A 22,375-nucleotide genomic window follows, 5' to 3' on the forward strand; every position below is an offset into this window, starting at 1 on the left:
TACTGGAGATGGGGAAGAGCCTTCCAGAGCCTTCCAGAGCCTTCCAGAGCGGCCCGCCGGCTCCACGCAATGGGGGGGAAGCCGGCGCGGCGGAGGGGGGCGGGGCGCAGCTCGGTTCGCTTTCCCCGGAGCCCGCGGTGGGAGGCGAGGCGGGACCCGCACCCCGCCCGGTGCCCTCCTGCGCCGGGCGGGGCGGGGTGAGGACCCGCGAGGCCAGCGCGACTCGCGCCTTCAGGAGCGCGGCCCGGAGGCGAGTGTTGGCGACGCCGCTCCCGGAGGCGAGGCGCGACCGCGGCTGGAGCTGTCGGGGCAGAGGCGCTGGCCCGACCCTGGAGCCCAAAGCGCGATTCGACGGAGGGCTCGGAAGCCGGGCCCGGCTCCTGCTGGGGCGAGCGGGCGAGCGGGCGGGGTCCCGCCCCCCACTCTGGGCGCAGCCCGCGCGGGAGCTCGCGATTCGCGAGGGTCCCCAGGGCAGCCCGCGCTGGTTGCCACGGCAACGCCACGCTCCTGGCGGGGCCGGCGCGCGCCGCGGGGCCCCGTCCCTACCGGAAGTGACGCGCTTCACCTGCCGAGCGAGGGTGGGGCGGGGGGGACGGGGCGCGGAGGTGCCGCGGCCGCCAGCCAGTCGCGAGCGCGCGGGCCCCGGGTGGTGAGACCCCGGGCGAGGGCCGCCTCCTCCAGTCGCCGCCCACGGCCGCGCCGCCACCATGGCGCTCCTGCTGCGCTTCGTCCTCCTGTGCGGAGTCGCGGGTGAGCGGGGGGCAGTGCGCTTCGCGGGGCTCCCGTCGCCGGCACCGCCCCGGGGCGCTCGCTGCCCGCGGCCGCCCGGGAACAATGAGCGTGGGGGAGGGGCCGGGCGCGGTTTGGGGGCTGCGGCCGCGTGGCCGGGAGGCGGGGTCGCCCTGGGGAGGCTTTGCGGAGCCGGGCCCGCGGGCCGGGAAGGTGGGCGGGCGGGGAGGGAGCCGTGCGGGGCCGCGGGATGCCCGGGGCGGGGGGCTCCGGGGCGCGGGTGGGTGGGCGCGGCGTGCGGGGGCGCCTGGCGTCTTCGCTGCGGGGCGAGCTTCGCTTTATTCGCTCCCGCCCGTTTCCTCGTTAGCCGCCGAGTCGTGTCGGTCCAGCGTTCCTGGGCTTCAGAAGCCGTGGGCTGCGAGTTTTCCAGGTGTCGAGCAGTGCGGGCGGGAGGCTGAATTTCCAGCGCCGAGATCGAGCCGGCCCTGAGCTCCCCCGTGCCTCGACCGTGCAGCTGTAGCTGCCTCTAGCGAGAGGCGCTGGACGGGCGGCGGCTGCAGCCTCCCCGACCTGGTTCCAGAGGCGAGCCCGAGCGCGAGCGCGAGCTGTTAGCCAGGAGGTTAGCTCGACCGAAGGGGAGGGCTGCAGATCCACGTAGGCTCTCGATTCTGCAGTCCCGGAGCAAAGTGCACGGAAGAAATTCAGAACCTCGCTTTGAGTTTACGACGAGTTCATTCATTTTTGAAGATACGAGGGGATGGCTTGTACAGGGCAATCCCTAAAGGATTCGCCAAGTGCATTTTCTGACTGCGCTCTTCTCGGGAGGGGAATTTTAAAAAAAGGCATCTAAAAAATGCGTGGACATTTGAAGGCACAATCATTTGATGCTTTTTAAGAAACGGATCTGTTTTCGTGGCAGTGTTTTAACTGATCTTGTTTGTCAAGATGAGCACTTGTCGCTGTTGGAACCAAATGGTTAGTTAAAAAAAAAAAAACAAAAAACCCGTGTGACCGTCGCAGGCACACTTTTTATAGTCTCTGGAAGGATTTTTCTTTTCTTTTTTTTTGATGTGTTGGAAAGGATCGAGTGGCCCTTTCTGTTGGGATAGCTCTCTGCTTCCTGTTGAAATGTTAATTCCATTGTTGGATGCCACATCTGTGAGCGTTACTCAGGGGATCAACATTCTATTAACAAGTCTAATCTTCCATCGATAGCACCACCTCCACCTTTTAAATACATATCATTTAGATTTGGGTGAAAATTTCAAAGTAAAGCTTCCGGAAAAGATGAAGGGTCAGTAACCAGTTTACGTGGTACATTCCCCTCGTTTGTTTTGTCGGGGACTAAATTTGAAGTGGAGAGTGCATGTTCTCCATGGAGAAAATACTTTAGGCTACATCCGGAGCAGAAAAATGGAATAGCAAACCATGTAGAGGGTCTCTTTTTTTTTTTTTTCCCCCCTTCTGGGGATGTCCAGATAATTGGATTTCATTTTTTTCTGGACACCTCACTTTATTAGGTACAATCTCAACTGAGGACATGTTTAATATATACAGAGTCATTCTGCTTTTAAACTGTAAGCTTGGATAGTGAACTTCTCATTAAAGGACTGTTTTTAGCATAAGACAACTATTTTTAGTTCCAGTTTTCCAGCTTAGGGAACATCTCTAAAGCTATCTAACTGATGGGTGGCTTTGAGTATTTCTTCAGATACTCTTGCCATTTTAGACACTCATTGCTGTGAATTCAATTTGAGTGGTAACGTGATTGGCTTCTACATTTGGCAAAACAAAGCAGAGGAGGCTTTCATATTAAAAATCGCAGTGCTATTTTTCCTCTAGATCTGTTTCCATATGGGCTGTAAAGAGTTTTGTCATATGTTCTAGTTGCTAGTGGAAGGCCTTTGGATGCATTTTATTACCTACCCAGTAGGAAATCGTACTACCAGTAATAATAGTGGCAATAGTAGTAAAATTAAAGTCTTGATTGAAAGTTATTAAATGCCAGCCACTGTTAAGGGCTTTATATATGTTCCATTTACCTAGCAACCCTGGAGGGTATGTATTATAATGATCCCTGTTGTACATGTGAGGAAACTGAGGCACGGAGTAGTTCTTTAACTTAATTTGCTGAGGTCACAAATTTCCTTCTTAATCCTTACCCTTCCCACTATGCTGTTTTGCCTCTGAAGCAGTCACTTTCTTCTTTATCTCTGACATTCTAAATTTCTATCACTGCTTCTCTGTCACATAGTAAGAACCTGCTGTTGGTTTGACTGTGTGCCAAATACTGAAGACTTCTTTATTAGCCCTTTAATTTCTTGAACTTAGTTTAATGCTTTCAGACACTATTAGGAAAGCATGAGGAGCAAGAAAAAGCTTAGGCAGCTATTGTAAATTGATGTGGCCCATGTACCATCAGCATCACCTGGGGATCTTGTTTGAGACGCTGCTTCTCACGCTGGCATCATGAGTGAAACTAAAAAGTTCTTGTCTCCCCACCACATGTTAGCCATTTGACGACAGCTGTAGGCTTCTGTCCTTTGTGTGTGCCTCAGTTGCTTTATGTATCAAGAACAAGGATCCTATCATCTCAGAGCCATTAAGGAACAAAGTGAAATGTTTATCATCTTTCCTGGCGTCTTCCTTTGCATAAAAAATGGGAAGATTAAATATGAACTTTATCTCCTCTATATATCTCTTTGTTTACATTTTGGCCATTATACCAACCACCTAAAAAAAAAAATGTTGCCTCTTCTTCACAGCAACCCACTTTCATTGGCTCCTTACCCTATTTGTTGTGGGGTGTCCATCAGTTTCCTCAGTTTATCTCATTGCACTAGGTCAGAGGGTAGGGGCATTCTTTGTGTTCTTGTTATAGTCCTGGTGTTAGTGTGTGGAATGTGGTAGATAGCAAATGTTCCATAAATGTTGTATGACTGAAAATTTGCAGCCTTTTTTTTTTTTTTACCACGAGGCCCATGTATATGGTGTGGCTCTCATCAGTTCCATCTCTCTCTCTCTTCAAATAATGATGATCTTTGTAGTGGTCTTTCCAGTAGCCTTGTCTCAGTTGCTGGTCTAAAGAAGTTAAGCTTTTGCTTTATCTTTGATCTCATTGTTCTATTCCACTTCAGTTGTGAGAGGTAACTATAACAGTGTGCCAAATCCGTTTATCTTTTTTGGAGCTCCTTGATACCTATTTTGACTGTTTTCCACCCTGCTAACCTGCTCTTCATACTTCTACAGTAGGTCCCTTAAATATCAGCCTTCCCCATGATTTGGCCCACAGTCCCCTTCTTTCAATCTTAAACCGGGGTGACTTCATTTATCCATTACTATAACCTCTAAAAAGTTGCTAGTGACTTAAAAATAGTACCAGTTCAGCCTACCTCTCCTTTGAATTCTGGGTCCCTGTTTCCAGGTGCCTACCATTCACATTCCACCTGAATGATCTTTAGTACCTCAGACTCTACAAATGTCAGGCCAGGCTCACCCATTAATTAATTGATTACATGATTCAATCATTCAAATATTTATTGCCTACTATGTGCTTGTGTTAGGTGTCCTTACAGTAGTATAGAACTTTGCAAGGTGCAAAGCTTTGATAGGTCATTCCCAGCAGATGGTATAGCTTTTGCAAAGACATGGAGATCTGAAAGGGTATGATGTGTCTTGGGAGGTGAGAAATTCAGTTCATGAGAGCATCTAATCACCACTTCTCAAACTTTTGATGGAAATCTGAGTCATTCTCCTAAGAAAGTTGGGCGAGGCCTGAGATTTTTTTTTTTTTTTAAGATTTATATTTATTTATTCATGAGAAAGGCAGAGACACAGGCAGAAGGAGAAGCAGGCTCCATGCAGGGATCCCAATGTGGGACTCGATCCCAGGACTCCAGGATCACACCCTGAGCTGGAAGACAGATGCTTAACCGCTGAGCCACCCAGGCATCCCAGATTTTTGGTTTTTAACAAGTTCCTGATGATTTCACTACTGACCACACTCTGGGTGAGTGAAGCTCTAAGGCTGTGCCAAGAGCTTAGGGGATGAAAGATAATGGACATGTGTCAAGTTATACCACCCTCTGTGGTGGCACTAAGAAGCTTGTGGAGACATTAAAGAAGTGAGATGAAACACTGAGATTATTCTCTGGAATGATGAACTCTGTAGCAGTTCTGGAAGCAGGTAGGTCTAACACAGGAAGCTATCTGGGATGATCTACACATAAGCAGTCCTTGAAAAACAGAGCGCTGTTGGGCTTTCCTCTCTGATCTGAAAAGTTCTTTTGAGGAAAATGTATTGAAGTCTGATAATTTGGTTGGTTCCAAGCAGAAGTTGGAGAGAAGCAGTAATATACCTGGTTTTGAATGAATGGTGAAGTCCCTAACTTGCAGAGGATGAAGAGGAACAAGTTTTAGAAGTGACCAACGAGCTTAAGTTTAGACAGGTGGTATTTGAGGCACCTGAGGGGAATGGAGGTAAAAAAAAAATATCTGGTAGGAAGATTTAAAGGACTAGATCTCAGGAAAGAAACAACGATTGGTGATAGAGATTTGAGAATCACTGCTAATATTGTGTAAGGTGCCATCTGTGTAAGATTAACCAGGAAAAGCTGGTGACACTAGAGAGATGAACTTTCACACTGAAGAACATCAACTAATAAGTACACAGAAGGTGAACAGTAAAGAGTGATGTGGGGGTTGTAGGAGAACTGTGGAATGAGGGTGTCCAGAAACTGATGCAGAAATGAGGTCAGTGGGTCTTACCAATAAGAGATCATTGGGAACATTCAGAAAGTTCTGGATTCCACATGGAGGACAGTTTCTATAGTGAGTAGAGCTAGATTTTTATAGGTTAAGAAGTGGGCATCAGTTAAGTGAAGAAAGAGAAACCTACTTAGCGTTTGCAGTTGGCTTGACAGTGCAGTGTTGCGTGCATGACCGTCGTTCCAAGGGACAGCAGCAGACCCAGGTAGAAACCAGTAGGTAGGGACTCTCTTAACTTCCAGCCACCAGACCTAGAACCTTGTTCCTCATTTTCCTTTGTGTACCCAGTTTCCTCCTTATACCTTTAATGTTGGGGTTCCTCAGTTTATGGCTTCAATTAGCATTTTTGTGTTGACAGCTTCCAGTCTATTTCTAGTCTGTCTCTCAAGCTTTTTCCCATCACTTGTTAACCACCCACCTGACATCCCTGCTTAGACTTCCAACAGGCACCTCCAGTTGAACCTGTCTGCATAACCGCTGTTCTCTCTCCCAGGAAGTGGCTTTTTTGGCTATCAGGATGCTGGGGCAGAAGGCTGGGCACCCTGCCTTCCTGTTCTCTCATCTTACATCCTGTCAGTTTCTAAGTCACCTGTATTCCTCCAGCCACTACTTATAGTCCCGGTTATACCAGCATCTCTTAAGATGGTTTGAAATACCAGCTTCGTTGGCGTCCGGCTAGTGAATTTTTCCCTGCTCAAAGCACGTTACATTACTGGAGGATGTTGTAACATTTATCAAGTGGACCTTTATTGTAATTGTTTTTCCTCAACAGACTGTACATTTCATGATGTCAAGGATTATCTGTTTATTCCTTATTTTTGTTCCCAGTGTGTGCACAGTTGCATGTTAAATAAGAGGGGAAAGTGTTCTAGACAGGAATTGGTGTATATTGAGTTGAGAAAAAGACCTAGAGAGAAAGGGCATTTGAAGATCAAGAATAGGCACATCATTAAGATTAAAAAAAAAAAAAAAAAGAATAGGTCCGTCATGGGAGAGGTGAGCAGGGCTGGAGACTGTATCCTGCACAGGCTAGCTTTTTTGTTTGTCAGCTCTGCTTTGCATTGAGTAGTAGAATGAATTTGTGTTAACACTTCGGCCTCGTTTTAAACTCCTGTTGCAGCCTGTTCTTCCAATCCCCTGTTTTATCTTTCCTCTGTTACATACAAATCATTGTCAGGTGTAATTAAAGTCAAGAATTGATACTGAGAACTTTGGATATCGTTCATTTGGTGGCAAGTAATGGATGGATGTGGACTTTAAGATGGTAATTTTTAATTATGTCTGGGTTACTTTAAGTAAAATGAACTTACGGTTTTATCCTATTGCTTTTCATCTGTCTTGTTTTTTAAGAAAATAATCTAGAATAGTTGTTAGATTGATACTGGAATTAGACTGGTTTCTCTTAAGAATGTGGTGCTAAGTATAAGTTAAAAGCAACTTTTTCTAGTGCTGGTTTCCTACTTTAATTTTCTACTCAGCCTTTCTGGGGGGCAGAAATGACAAATGGTGGAATGTGAGGGGGTTGGGCAGATATCACCGTGGCCTGATAAAGTGCTCTGTTGAGGAAGCTGGTTCGAAACTCATGGTTTGGTTTGGTGATCCCTTGGGGCTGTGATATTGGTGTTGCTTTTGTAGTTTGTTCTGCTGAATCCATTATTGTCTTCTGTGTAAAAATGCAAAGCAAGCTGAAAATGTTTCTACGTTCTGTGGCGAAATGGTGATTTAAAAAGAATTTCTCTTTGTGCTTCCCTATAGGCCTTTTCTGTTACCTTACCTCATTGACTCACTCTTCCAGGTTTCTAAAAGAGTTAGCCAATTAGAGTTTAAGCGTTAAAGGCCTTAACTTGACTCAGCAGTATTTGCAATTTATTTTAATTAGCAGTGTGCTGTAGAAGAAAAGACTGTGGCCTGCCCTGTTGACAAAGGAGAAGGTAGCTAGGAGAGGGAGATAATAAGTCTATTTTTAGGGTAGGTGTGAGATCAATGGCATGGTTTAGTTTGTCTTTTGATAGTTGGTGAGAAAAAGGATTAACAGTCAAATTAACCAGTTAATTGGTTAACTGAGACAATGCAAATTTCCTTTGAAACTATTAAATTACTTTCATTATTTCAAATGTATTTTAGAAGTTGGACTGGGAATGACTTTAATTTCATTTACTTCTAAGATAAATTGTGTTTAGATTTCAAGAAGAAACAAGTAACTAAATGTGGTTACTTTTTCACCATCCCATAGTGTAAATGTATGCTCTGCATGAGTTTTATAGGTTTCTCCAAAGTAGGGGTAGTTTGGCTACACAGATCACATGCTCTCAAGGAATCTCAAGAAACATTCAGATACAGTGAACCGAGTGTGTTCAGCTACATCTCTGTTGAAATGTTAGTGACTGTAGCTGACCCTTTCAGTCTCCCAGTGAAGAGAGCTTTGAACTCTTAAATACCATAAAATTCCCATAGGAGTTTTCCCTAATGGGCCAGACAAAAACTTTGGAGTGTTTTTTGTCTTGGGTAGTTGTACAGTAAGAATTGAGAAGACTCTTTAACCTACTTGGTTGTAGAGTGTGAAATCTTACACTTTTAGGATCAACCGGTAACTAACTGTGGGCTAGAAAAATTATTGTACCTTTTTTCATGGAAATATACACATACTTTCTTTCAAAAACATCATACAAGTTTTAAATTCATATTTTGCAATAGAAGGTGTCAGTATATGCATTATTTATATAACTTCACCACGGATGGATTTTGAATCAGTGCTATAAACACGTTGCAGTCCTAAATCTAGATCATCACAATGAACTAAAATGCATAGTTATTATGATATAATTTACTATTTTTTTAAAGATTTTATTTGTGAAAGAGAGCATGAGCAAGGGGGAAGGTTAGAGGGAGAGAGAGAGAAGTGGTCGCCTTGCTGAACAGGGAGCCCAGTGTGGGACTCCTTCCCGGGACTCGGATCATGAGCTGAGCTGAAGGCAGCCACTTAACTGACTGAGCCACCCAGGCACCCTTCCTTTTTTTTTTTTTTTTTTAAAGATTTTATTTACTTATTTGAGAGTGAGAGAGAGCATGGGCAGGAGGGAGAGGGAGAATGCAACTTACTATTTTTTTTAAGAATTTATTTATTTTAGAGGGAGCAAGTGTGTGGGAGGGGCAAAGGGAGAGGGATAAGCAGACTCTCTACTAAACGTGGAGCCTGACAGGGGTGTATCTCAAGACCCTGAGGTCATGACCTGAGCAGAAACCAAGAGTTGGACCCTTAACAGACTGAGCCACCTACGCACCTTGGTATAACTTTTTTTCTTTTTAAAGATTTTATTTATTCATGAGAGACACTCAGAGAGGCAGAGACACAGGCATAGGGAGAAGCAGGCTCCATGCAGGGAGCCCGATGTGGGACTCAATCCTGGGACTCCAGGATAGCTCTGAACCGAAGGCAGACTTAACTGCTAAGACACCCAGGCATCCTGGTACAACTTACTTTTTAAGACAATTTTATAGGTGTCTCATTTGAATCTGATCTGACAACCTTGGTGTAGGAAGAACATTTTGTATTCTTGTTTATAGGAATTAAATTAAAAAAATTGTGACATTGGTCTAAGTTGTGCTGTCCAGTTGAAATATAGTGTAAGTCAAATATGTAATTTAAAGTGTTTAAAAAAAAAATAAAGTGTTTTAGTAGCCATGTTTAAAAGTAAAAAGAAAAAAAGGTGAAATTAATTTGAGTATACTTTTTTTTTTTTTTGCTTTCCTTTAGCATATCTGCAGATGTTTGCTTTCCTTTAGCATATCTGCAGATGTTATAGGGGTGGTGGGATTTAGATGGAATTGGAGCTCTTTGGGCTCCTGAGTCCCAGCAGGTTGTAGCTTGTAGAAATATTTGAGTCTAGAGTTGTGAGACATTACAGTTCTTATATTTTGTTTAGCTCTGTATATACAAAATATCATTTACATATGTGATCAAATTAAACATTAATAAGATTAATTTTTTCCCCATACTAAGTCTGAAATCTGGTTAGTATTTGACTTAAACACATCTCAATTCGAAGGAGCTGTGTTGGAAGTACCCAGTAGCCCTATGTGGCTAGCAGCTACCCTGTTGGTCAGCACAAGTCAAGAGATAAGAGCTTCAGTTCCAGTCACCTTCTAATGCATCTAGTCTCCAAACACCCTACTAAGAAGCATGGGTGTAGTGTGCTCACGAGATAATTATAACTAATTCTTTGTATCACGCAGTATTCCTGTTGGTAACAAGCTAAGTAAAGTCTCTTGTTTCTTAGTTTCTTGAAATTATCAGAACATCTGTTACTCATGCCCAAAATCATATCAACTGCCTTATTCAACAGCTGTATACATTTACATTTTAGGTATAAGGAAGAAAAAAGAAATACATGCACACAAAAAAATCACATTTTTAACTTGCCTGTGAAGGAAATACATATATTTATGAAAGATAGAAAATAGGATAGAATGACCCCTGGTGATGGTTGCTAGGGAAATTTGAATTCACTTTGGGATATTAGAAAGGAATTAATGCAGGATTGAGGCAATCTAGTTAGACATGTTTATAACAGAGGTGATTTTCTTTTTGTCATCAACCCTTTCTTTATTACCTTCAGGATTTTTCATGAAGAGGTAATATTATTTACTTGTGCTCTTCTGTCTGTATCTTTGCTTTCTAATTTTTTATGATCTCATCTTTATAAGACACTTTACCTAAGTTTTGTGTGTGTTTGCTTTGTTTTTTGCCAAGTACTCAGTTACTTTTACTGTCTCCGTGTTAAGGGAAGAGAGCATGAAGTTTTTAAGAGCAAGGAGGCAAAGGCAGGTTTTTAAAAATAGAGCAATACAGGGATCCCTGGATGGCTCAGCGGTTTAGCGCCGCCTTCAGTCAAGGGCGTGATCCTGGAGACCCCAGATCGAGTCCCACATCAGGCTCCCTGCATGGAGCCTGCTTCTTTCTTTGCCTGTGTCTCTGCCTCTGTCTCTCTGTGTGATTTCATAAATAAATAAATAAAAAACAACAAAAAAAGAAAAAATAAATAAAAATAAAGCAATACATATTATTCTGTGAAGGTGATGAAAATACCATGGCAATAGTCTGCTTTACCCATAATGTAAAATACATTATTTGCATTTTTTAACAGAGAATTGTGAAATTAGCATCCGTGTGTTAAAAAATGCAGGGAAGGTAATATACTACATAGATTGAAAAAAATCTTAGTTTTAATAGTGTTTGAAATTCTCGAGTGTTTCTCTGTGTGTGGGGAGGGGGGAGAGAGAAGGGTGGGGTAAGGGTGTGTCACAATCCAGTTCAAATACTGACAGGAAAAAATGTCTGGATGTTTACATTCTTAATTTCCTGTGGCTTTCCATTTTAATTTACATTTGCCCTGGTCTTGATGTATTATGTATATTAAATATTTCTTATTTAGAACTTCAATTCCTGAAGATATTTGGGGGTAGATAAATAATATAATGTGTACACATGGGTGAGGAGGTATTGTGATTGGTGTCTTCCTCATATCTTCTGAAGCATCTTTCTGATACTGTCAGCAAGCTTGGGGCCAGAGAAGTGAGTCAGGCATTTACTCCCCCAGCTACGATTCTCAGAGCGGGCAGGGATCAGAGTAGAAATGTCATGTGATATAAAGATGTATGGTTTTCTGATTATTCTCCTGGGGCCCCACTAGCTTCTCCAGACCACTTTCCCCTCCTTCAACCTTGTGTATCTCCTACCCTCTGTTTACACCAAATTTCTGGTTGCTTCTCCACACTGATTGAGAAATGCCTTGCCTCATATTCCTAACCTGCCCCTCTCCCATTATAGTGTTGTCTTGGCCTTTTAGAATTTACATTTTTCAGTTCACTCTCCTCAAACATTCTTTTTTTCTCCCCTGAGATTTACTTATTTATGTATTTGAGAGACAGCACGAGTCGGGGGAGGGGCAGAGGGAGAGACCAGCTGAATCCCTGCTGAGCCATCCCAGGATGCTGGGATCATGACCTGAGCCAAAGTCATACACTTACCCGACTGAGCCACTTAGTGCCCCTCTTCTAACACTCTTACACAGCAGTTCCTTGACCTCCCACATACAGTGATTTTCTTCCCAGTTTACTTAAATAATCTTCTTCTCTTTATACTTATTCCCCTGAAATCTGGAACTCTGTTGGCATTGTCACCTAGCTCCCTGAACTTCCATCACATCCTGTTATCTGTAAGATCTTCAGGCCCTGACACTGTCAACCCCACTTCTGGTTACTTTAAAACCAGAATTTCTTTCTCTTTTTTTTTTTTTAAGATTTTATTTATTTATTCATAAGCACAGAGAGAGAGAGGCAGGGACACAGGCAGAGGGAGAAGCAGGCTCCATGCAGGGAGCCCGATGCGGGACTCAATCCCAGGTCTCCAGGATCAGGCCCTGGGCCAAAGGCGGCACTAAACTGCTGAGCCACCAGGGCTGCCCAAAACCAGAATTTCTTCAATAAGTCAAGGTCCCCTGGTCAGACCTCAGCTCCTTCTTCAGGGTGGATTGATCTTAGGCCAACAGCTGTGTACATTGGGAAAACTGTATTGTACCAGTTTGGCTAGACTTCTTTCTTTTTTTGTAAAGTACATTTATAAAGCATTGGGACATTATATTTTTAACAAAAATAAAAGTAGTCTTTGTCTCTAACTCTTTCAGCTCTTTAAAAATTTCTTTAAAAGTAAACCTTTTAGGGGCACCTGGCTGGTTTAGTGGGTAGAGAATGCAACTCTTGATTTTGGGGTCATGAGGTTGAGACTCATGTTGGGGGTAGAGTTAGAGTTTGCTTATATTTTTTTTAAAATTAAAAAAAGAAAAGTCTTTTATCTGAAGTGTGACATACATAGAGATAAGCACAGTGTTTCGAGCATTATTTGCAAGTATATAGGTAAAAGCATTATTACAAAGCAGAACCATTTGTGTAATTCTCTCCCTGATCAGGAAATAGAATATATCCCACATTTCTCATTTCCAAAGAACCCTTTCTTGACCACATATCATCACACTGTACCACTTCTACCCTTGAGACAAGTTCCTCAAGACAGTAGTCACTTCTGTCTCTACTCACACATCTCAAGTCTCCAAGATTTCCTAGTTCTTCACTCTCTTCTGATTTGTAAGTGTAGATTATTGTTTACACTTTATGTAAATGGAATTATACAATATGTTTTTTGTCTAACTTTTTTGTCTAACTTTCACTTATGTTAGGAGTATTGATTTTGTGTAGCTGCAGTTTACTCATTTGCATTGCTATGTGGTATTCTATCATGTGACTATATCACAATTGATTTACCCATTTTACTGCCAATGGACCTTCCCCCCAATTTTTCCTATTGTGAAAAATGCTGCTGTGTCATTTTTGTTCATGTGTTTCATTGCACATATGTATACATTTCTCTACCTATGAATGGTGTTTCTGGTGTCCTGTAGGTAATACCTATGTTTTAGCTTGATTTTTTTTTTTTTTTTAAGATTTTATTTATTTGTTCATGAGTGAGAGAGAGAGAGCAAGAGCGAGGTAGAGACACAGGCAGAGGGAGAAGCAGGCTCCATGCAGGGAGCCCGACATGGGACATGATCCCAGGACCCCAGGATCACGCCCTGGGCCAAAGGCAGATGCTCAACCACTGAGCCACCCAGGCATCCTGTTTTAACTTTAGTTGAAACTGCCAAGCAGTTTTCCAGGGTTAGTTGTGCCCGTTGACACTCTCACCAGTAGAGAATGAGAGTTTCAGTTTCACATCCTTATCATAGCCTTTTTTTCATTTTGGCTATTCTGCTGGGTGCATAATCTCAAGCAGACTCCCCACTGAGTGTAAAGTTCCACACAGGGCTCCACCTCATGACCCTGAGATCACACGATCTGAGCCAAAATCAAGGTTCAGATGTGCAACCTACTGAGCCACTCATGTGCCTCCCTCCCTCCTTTCTTTCTTTTTTTTTTTTTTTTAAGATTTTATTTATTTATTCATGAGAGACAGAGAGGGAGGCAGAGACATAGGCAGAGGGAGAAGCAGGTTCCATGTGGGGAGCCCAGTGTGGGACTTGATCCTGGGTCTCCAGGATCATGCCTTGGGCCGAAGGCAGGTGCTAAACCGCTGAGCCACCCATGGATCCCCGCCCTCCATTCTTTTTTAAGGTGTCTTATTTGCTATTTTCTAGGCATCATTCTTTTGTGTGGTGTTGATCCTTCAGTCCCTGTGTATTGTGTCCGTCCCATCCCCCCCCCCCCCCCCCCCCCCCCCCCCCCCCCCCCCGCCCAGGATCTTATTTATTCTTAAGAGAGCGAGAGAGAGAGCATGGGGGAGCGGAGGGAGGAGCAGACTCCTAGCTGGCAGGGAATATAATGTGGGGCTCCATCCCAGGACCTGAGATCATGACCCAAGCCAAAGGCAGTTGATTGAGCCACCCAGGTGCCCTTAGTATATATATTTTCAGACCTCTTTTGTTCTATTTGCTCTTTCCTTTTAACTTATACAAACATACTCTACATTTCTCATTTCAAAACAACTCTTCCTTGACTCCACATCACACACTACCATTTTCTCCCACCCTTGAGAGACAAGTTCCTCAAAACAGTAGTCACTTCTGTCTTTATTCACACCTTAGCCTCTATAGATACCATTACTAAATCAAATTTGACCTACATCACTAGTGGTGCTCTTCTTTTAAACATCATAGATATGGGGCAGCCCCGGTGGCGCAGCGGTTTAGCGCCTCCTGCAGCCCGGGGTGTGATCCTGGAGACCCGGGATCGAGTCCCACATCGGGTTCCCTGCATGGAGCCTGCTTCTCCCTCTGCCTGTGTCTCTGCCTCTCTCTCTCTCTCTCTGTGTCTCTCATGAATAAATAAATAAAATCTTTAAAAAAAATTAAACTAAAAGCTTTTCATGCATTATTTTTATTTAATTCTTACAATGGAGTAGGTATTATTACTATTAATAAAGTTTTTTTTTTTAGACATTATTTATTGGATAGAGGGAGCGAGCACACAAGTAGAGGGAGTGGCAGGCAGAGAGAGAGAGAGAAGTATATAACCTCACACTTAAGTCCTGCAGGGCTTGATCCCAGGACCTGGAGATCATGACCTGAGCTGAAGGCAGAGGCTTAGCCTTACCCCTAATTTCCATTTTAAAGAAGAAAAACAGTAACTTAAAAAGGCTGGAAACTTGCCTATGACCAAGCATTTAGTAAACTCAGTATGAATTTGAACCCAGATCTGACTGGAGCCCACACTATTAATGGATAGAACTGCTTCCATAATTTATGCTAATGTTTCAAAAATGTCTTCACATTTAAACGAGCTCTTGAGAACTGCTGCTTATTATCTTTTAGTTGTGGAAGAAGGGGAGGAGATGGATGTGGGGGGGTGGGAAGACTTCTTTTTGGTTGGCTTATTGTCTGAAATGGACATATTTAGATCTGAAATAGGAATTTTAATTCAACACTCTTAATTTATGTTTAAGCCCTAAAGAAGCAACAACAGGTCCAAAATGATAGTGACAAATGACAATATATTCCTAGTTTGATATTTATTTATTTATTTCTCTGTTTAAAAAAGGTTCACCCAGGGGCACCTGTCTGGCTCTGTCAGTAGAGCATGTTGTTTTGGATCTTGGAATTATCAATTCAAGCCTCATATTGAATGTAGAGATTACTTAAAAATAAAATGTTTAAAGAAAAAATAAAAACAAAGTTTCACCCAAACACATGAACCATGTGCTACCTAAAATTCTGTCTGCTTATAAGTTTAGTATAGCAGAGGAAAGTAAATTCCAAACCCTCCTCCACCATGGTGATTGGAGGTCTAAAACGTACTTCTGATGTTTCATAGTGATTTTTAAAACAAGATCTGTTTTCAAGGGTATTTACTGATGGATTTCTACTTACAGGATGAATGTGGCTTGTCAGCCAGTCTATCTAGATTTGTATCTTGTTCCTCTTAGTAGCTTTGGTACCTCTCAGCATCTCTATTTCTTCACTATAAAATGCGGTAATAGTAGTACCTCCTTCAGGTTGTGAGATTTTAGTTAATATATTTACACTTTTGAAAAGTGCCTGACACATAGTAAGTACCCAGTCACTGTTAGTTACTGTTGTTAAGATGATGATTTCTCCATTTCCATCTCAGTTTATTTCCTGGACACCTGCTTTTGTATTTCTCATTGGGGATAGGGGGCTGGAAATTTGTATTTTAAAAGCTGCATAGAAAAGTATATAACCTCACACTTAATGTCATTTTTCATTCTTATTAACTCCTCTAACTGTATTATTTTCTTAGCTCTGAGTACATATTAATATAGTGCACTGGGTAGCTCACATGGGAATTTAACAGACAAAGCCCAACCCCTAGACAGCAAAGAGCATAATTTCTACCTTCCTGTAAGTGTTTTTCTTTTATCCTCCAATAATATTGAAAGGCCTGGTTGGAATAGTTAACTCATATTAACATATTTAAAATGTTTTTTTTTTTCTTTTTTGCATTCTAGAAACACTCAACTGTTTAGGTGACTTAAAGATTGCTACTCCTAACGCAACTTCCTGGTGAGAAGGAAAGTTGCCATAGGTCGGAGGGAGGGTCAAGGAAATGATCTAAATAGTATGGCAGTTGCATTTTTGAAAGCAATTCTGTTTATCTATTTTATTTTGATTTATTTTAAGTAAACTCTACCCCCAATATGAGATCCAAATTCACGACTCTCTCAGATCAAGAGTCACATGTTATACACTGACTTGCGCCAGCTAAGTGCTCCAACAGTTGCACTTTTGCATAGTTTCGAATACCCTAGTGACTTGGTTGTTAACACAGGCATCTGTAGTTATTTGTTATGAGATACATAACAGAATTATACTTGTCCTGATCAACATGTTCCTTACACATACCAGTTTCTGGTTTACCCAGTTCATTTCTTAACAGTAAAATAGTACCCCCTTATGACATTCTTTGACATTTCTCAAAATCAGTATCAGGTAAATTTTAACAATTGATGTTAAGGTCATCATAATGTACTCGTTACCAAGAAATCAAAGAAATATACAAGACTTTTGGAATATAAATTTAAATTATTTTTTCTAGTCTTTTTCCCCTTTTTTGTTTGTATCTTTGGAATGACTCCAGATATTTTGAGAAACCACATTGTAGTATTTTTTTTTTCTTTTTGCTTCATGTTGTTCTAAAGATAGTTGAAAAATAAGACAAGTAGCTTTACTTCAGCTACAGTTGTAGTTGTAGAATATTTACAAATAAAAGGTTTTTAAGTTTTCCTTAATATCCAATTTCTCTTACATTAACATAACTATAAAGTTGCATACATATTATCAGATTTGCTAACATTTCTTGTAATGTGAGTATTAAATTAACGAGCATCAGTCTTTGCTCCCATCATCACCTGACCAGGTTTGTTAAGCTTTTTCTGAGCTCTCTCTCCTATCTAAAGATCATTGGTCCATTCCTTTGCTTTCCTGAGTACATGGTCTCCCATGGCCCTCCTTCCCATGCTTTTCCCACGATGGGTTTGTGTCCCATTAATCACTTCTTCTGTTTCAAACAGCTCCTTCACCTTCTCTCTACTCTGCTCTCCACTTGAGGTTCAGCAGTTTTGGCCAATGCCAGCTCTGTTTTATTTATTTGTTTTATTTTTATTATTTCTTATTTTAAAGAGTGGAAAAGAACACAAGCTAGGGGAGGAGCAAAGGGAGAAGGAGAGACAGAATCTGAAATGGATTCAGCCCTGAGTGTGAAGCCTGACAGGGCTCGATCTCATGACCGTGAGATCACAACCTGAGCTGAAATCGAGTCAGATGCTTCCGACTTGAGCCACCCAGGTGCTCCTTTGGGGGTTTATTAAATTAGGTTTGGACGTACCTTCCATAGATGAAGACCTGAGACACTGACAACTAAGTGAAAGTATGTGCTGAAGATGGGGCCCTGTGAACAACTACCAACAATAGAGGAACACTTTGTGTAATCCAGAGGAGGAGGCAAGAAACTCTTAAGAGGTACTTCGATAAGTGCCTAGAGATGTTCTCAGAGGGAGACGGTGGAGCAGGGGAGAAAGTGAGCAGGGTACACAGACACAAGTGCTCCACAGACACCAACTTCCTCATCTTTTTCTTGTGAGTGCTTCCTCTTGTTTCTTTGATTTCCTATGAAATCAGACACTTTGCTGTAGTACCATCTTTAATAGAAAAATGTCTTGGGATCCCTGGGTGGCGCAGCAGTTTAGCGCCTGCCTTTGGCCCAGGGCGCGATCCTGGAGACCCGGGATCGAATCCCATGTCGGGCTCCCGGTGCATGGAGCCTGCTTCTCCCTCTGCCTGTGTCTCTGCCTCTCTCTCTCTCTCTCTCTCTCTGTGACTATCATAAATAAATAAAAATTTAAAAAAATGTCTTAACTGATTTTCACCTAACTTTTAGCTGTATTACAATTTGCTGATTTCCCTACTATGTTGAAATGGACTGTCATCTGTCTTCCTTCTCTTATATGAAGGTACTTGTGCCTGTGAGTTGTTTTGTTTTTCTTTTCTCTCTCTCCTTCCCTCCTTCCTTCTTTTTGTAGCTGAGTCATTGACTTCAAAATCATGTGAAATGCTCACTTGAGGGTACAGGGTACGAAAGACACACAGAAAGTAAGCAACTTGACTAAAGTGGGAAGAGTGCTCATGGTGGAGGCCTTATCAGTTGTCCAAGGTGTGCACAGAGGACATCTAGTTCAGTCCATGTTTGGGCATAAGGAATGCTTCCTAGAAGGGATGCCTGCACTCACACGTGAGCTTTAACATTCCTGTGCTTATGCCATCACTGGTCAAACTTCACATTTAGTATCTTGTTGGAGGTAAAAACATGAAAAATGTTCGAAGTTATTCTGTTTTGTTTCCCAAGTGATAAAACAACAGAAAACCTGCTTTTTTTCCAGCAAGTTTGTTAAAAGCTAGCTTCTGGTTTTCTGAGCTAATGCAGTTAAATTTGTGTTTTCTTCCTTCATCGCTTTGGTGTTCTCTATTTTTTTTTTTTTTTTTAAGATTTTATTTATTAATGAAAGACACACACAGAGGCAGACACAGGAGAGGGAGAAGCAGGCTTGACACAGGGAGCCTGATACGGGACTCAATCCCGGGTCTCCAGGATTGCACCTTGGGCCGAAGGGGGCGCTAAACCACTGAGCCACCCAGGGATTCCCCTGGTGTTCTCTATTTTTAAGACTTTACTGAAAACATTATTGAAAAGTCTCACTTTTACTTCTTTGTCTTTTTAAATCAGCCATAAAGTTTCATAAGCACTTTCCATTTTCCAGTGATTTTAAGATTATGAGAAAGAAATAATACCTGAAGACCATCCAGGTAATGTGTAGCTTAACCTTGAAGTCCATTAAAGAAATCAAAGCAGGTCACCAGTTCAAAATGTTTCCTTCCTGCTGGAGGAATAGTGTCTTCCAGTATCTCCAGTTCTACTCCATTCTTAGGGCAGAAAGAGATCTTGTAATGTTTGGAGGAGATGACAACCTCAAAGCCAAAAAAATACTTTGATGAGCTTATTTTATTTTGATGCTCCAACAGAAGTCAGACTGGACAGGAGAGAAGTTTGGAAGATCCAAGTTTTTGAAATTTGGAGATTAAAAAACACATAGAAAACTGGGAGATGTTATTTCAGTCACTGCCAAAATGGGATGTGTTTTAGTTTGTTTACTTCTTTAATCCAGTGCTGAGCACTTAACTGGATTCTGCAAATACTTGCGGTTCATAATGTTCTACATATTTCATCATACTGAATATAAGCTTGAATAAATTGATAAGATTTGCTATTTGAGGTAGTGTCCAGGCCATGTTTGAACCTGCAGGTACTTTGCAAGTTAAATGATCACCTAATATGCTACGTAAATAGAATTGGGCAACACATACTAGGAAAAAATCCCCAGAGACATTGCATGGGACCAAGGGTCAGCCTTTGTCTCCTCTAATTTGTAACTGTTGGGTACTTGAACACTTGCAAAACTATACCTCCGTGCAAAGAGCCCCTTCAGTGTTGCTAGGAAACCCAATAACTGTTTTGTACAATCTTGAGATTTTTTAATTCATTTCTAGGGCAACCCATTGAAGAGCAGTTGGATGTTTTAAACATTTTTTTAGAAGAAATATTGAAAGCCATTTAAAAATCTGCTTAATTTTTTTGTAGCAGTATTCACATTAAAATGTCAATATAAAGCAGAAATGGGCAGTCACCTTTCTTAAAATCTCAGTTCTCAAAAAATAATTGCTCTTAACTGTTTGGTATATATCTCTAGATCATTTTTATGCATATGTAACTTTTCCTAAGGTAGTCTTTTAAGATTAAAGCAATTTTTATGCGTCAAACAAGAAATCATGAAAGATGCTATCATGAAAACTCAGTGGTATTTTTATTCTAATGACTGTGTGGTAGAAGTAGGGAGAAGAACATGGCATAGGATATGAACATGTATACATTTAGATGTTTAATGTCATTTAACTTTTTTGATTTTTTATAAAATAAAAATTCAAAAAGCACAGGGGAACCAGAATGTTTTAGTGGTTTTTTTTAAAACAAAAGTTCATTTTCTTTTATATTCTTCCATATTTTGGGACTATGTCTTGATTCATTTTGGAATGGAGTTTTCATTCTGGAGTGTACTTAGTTGTCCTTACCTTGATACATAACGTATCAATACCCAGACAAATTAATGCAGGTAACAAATTGTTGTAGCTGTGGAAAGGAGATCTTCAAGTAGCAGGAACAACTTCTGGTAGATTAATAGTCTTTTTCAACCTTTATAAAACTGATCAAATTTATAATCACCAGTTCTTTTCTACTAATATGCAAGGATACAAGAGAAGATAGAGGTATCCACAAAAATTTTTTAAACCCTTTTAGAGCTAATGATTTAAATCAGGACATGGGTTTTTTAAATTTACTTAAATACAAGGTAATATGGGAAGACGATAAGCTCATCAATATCTAGATAGAACACTTGACAAAACCTTGGAGGTTACCTAAGTCAACTTCACAGTAAACCTTATAAAGGGAAAAAAAAAAAAAAAAAAAAAACCCGAGATAGTATATACTGAGTAAGTGCCAAATGGGTGATCCAGATAGCAGAAAGCAAAATTCATAGAAAGAAAAAATCACTAAGCTAGATAGATAGAAGAATGCCTTAGTGAATGAGGTAGGAATTAGAACTGAGCTTATTACAAATGATAGAAAGTATTTATTCAGAAGATTGAATATTCAGGAGAAACATTTGAGATTATATACATAAATATCAAATCATAATTTTAAATAGAAATGGGCGTGGAATGGAGATTGGAATACTAATAGACCTTTTTTTAAGGTTATTAAATAGTTTATTTGGGCTGAATCAGTGGGTTTGGACGGTATATCATCAGTCTTGGCTGTTTAACAAACCAAGCCAAACACTAGAGACTTAAAACAAAAATTAGGCATTATTTCATGATCCTGTGGGTTGCCAGTGTAGGTCAGGCTGAGATGGGAAGTACCAGGCTTGCTCATGGGGCTGCAGGCAGCTAGTCTAGAGCTGGGGGTGGATATTCTAGTGTGGCCACATGTTGAGCACTTTCAGCTGTTGGTTGAACACCTTTCTCTCCTGTGTGGTTTGGTCTTTCCATGACAGGGGTCTGAGGGGGCGAGGCTGGGAGCAGCAGGGTCTCTTGAGGCCTCACCTCAGAACTCAGAGCAGTACTCATACTGTATTCTGTTGTCAGAGTTAGGCCAGCCACTGATTTAAGGGAGCAGAGAGTCTTGTGTCCAGTTTTAATCTATTTGAAGAATGCACTTAAATGTCATTAAAACCTTTGATGGTGCTTGAATATAAATGTTTTTTGAATGTAACCTTGCTTCTCTTTCATTCTCAATCTATTGGCTTCAACTTTATTACCATTTTATTTCAGGTGACAGCTGATATGTATTAAGCTTCTTTGGGGAATAATGGAAAAGATCATGGGATATGTATTAAGCTTTTTTGGGGAATAATGGAAAAGATCATGGGACAGCTAATTTTATTTATTTATTATTTGTTTATTTTTATTTTTGGGGGGCAGCTAATAATTTAATTCTTCGTTTTGGTTTGGTCTTTTGGGATTTATTATTTAAAAAAGAACATAAAATCATCATTATGGAGAATTAGGACTTGAAATTACTCTTAATTTTAGTGTAAGATACTAGTATTTTGGTGGCGACAGAAGGAAAGGGGAGAGAGGAAGGCCCTATGTACCATAATCCTAGTACTTAGGGTCTCTTCCAGGTCATCATCCAGCTCTGTAAGTCAGAGTTGGGTTATGGGGAGGACCAAGTGAATGACCATTTGAAACTTTGGTTCTGGGGTGCCTGGGTGGTGCAGTTAGGCGTCTGCCTTTGACTCAGGTCATGATCCCAGGGTCCTGGGATCAAGCCCTGCATCAGCCTCTCTGCTCAGCCAGACGCATGCTTCTCCCTCTCCCTCTGCCATTCCCCTTGCTTTGCTTTCTCTCTCTCTCTCTCTCTCAAATAAATTTAAGAAAAAAGAAAGAAAGAAAGAAACCTTGGTTCTGCAATATATTGATACTTAAAGTTTTTTTTTTTTTTGATACTTAAAGTTTATATGTGAAAAAATGTTGGGTTATCTCAAAACAGATGTGACAAACTAGTGCTATGTAAACTTATATAGTGTAAGTAGTTTAAAAAATATGTTTTGTGTGATAGTTTATTTACATACTAATAAATTTACATTTTATATCAAATTGTTGACTTTTTCAAACTTTGTATAAGACATATTGAACAAACCTATTTGTATATGTGAATTGATGTGAACAAAATTGCTTTTCTCTTGAAAAACAATGGGAGTGGA

The 22,375-nt window shown here is 41.2% G+C and overlaps 1 protein-coding gene across 5 annotated transcripts in view; it reads left to right on the plus strand.

Moving 5' to 3' along the window:
• Positions 1-125: 125 nt before the first annotated feature.
• CXADR (CXADR cell adhesion molecule) overlaps positions 126-22,375 on the plus strand; it is a 77,288-nt gene continuing 55,038 nt past the window's right edge. The window contains exon 1 of one of the 5 annotated variants that reach the window (XM_077878851.1): positions 126-250. Coding sequence is in view for 4 of the 5 variants with exons in the window: in XM_077878850.1 (XP_077734976.1) it covers positions 1,614-1,704 (91 nt within the window). In the remaining variant the exon portion in view is untranslated. Of the gene's footprint in view, positions 251-590; positions 751-1,487; positions 1,705-22,375 lie in introns of those variants that run through there. The other 4 variants (XM_077878849.1, XM_077878850.1, XM_077878847.1 and 1 more) reach the window with 4 other exon arrangements.

The sequence above is a fragment of the Canis aureus genome, chromosome 30 (assembly GCF_053574225.1).
Source record: "Canis aureus isolate CA01 chromosome 30, VMU_Caureus_v.1.0, whole genome shotgun sequence".
NCBI classification, from domain to species: domain Eukaryota; kingdom Metazoa; phylum Chordata; class Mammalia; order Carnivora; family Canidae; genus Canis; species Canis aureus.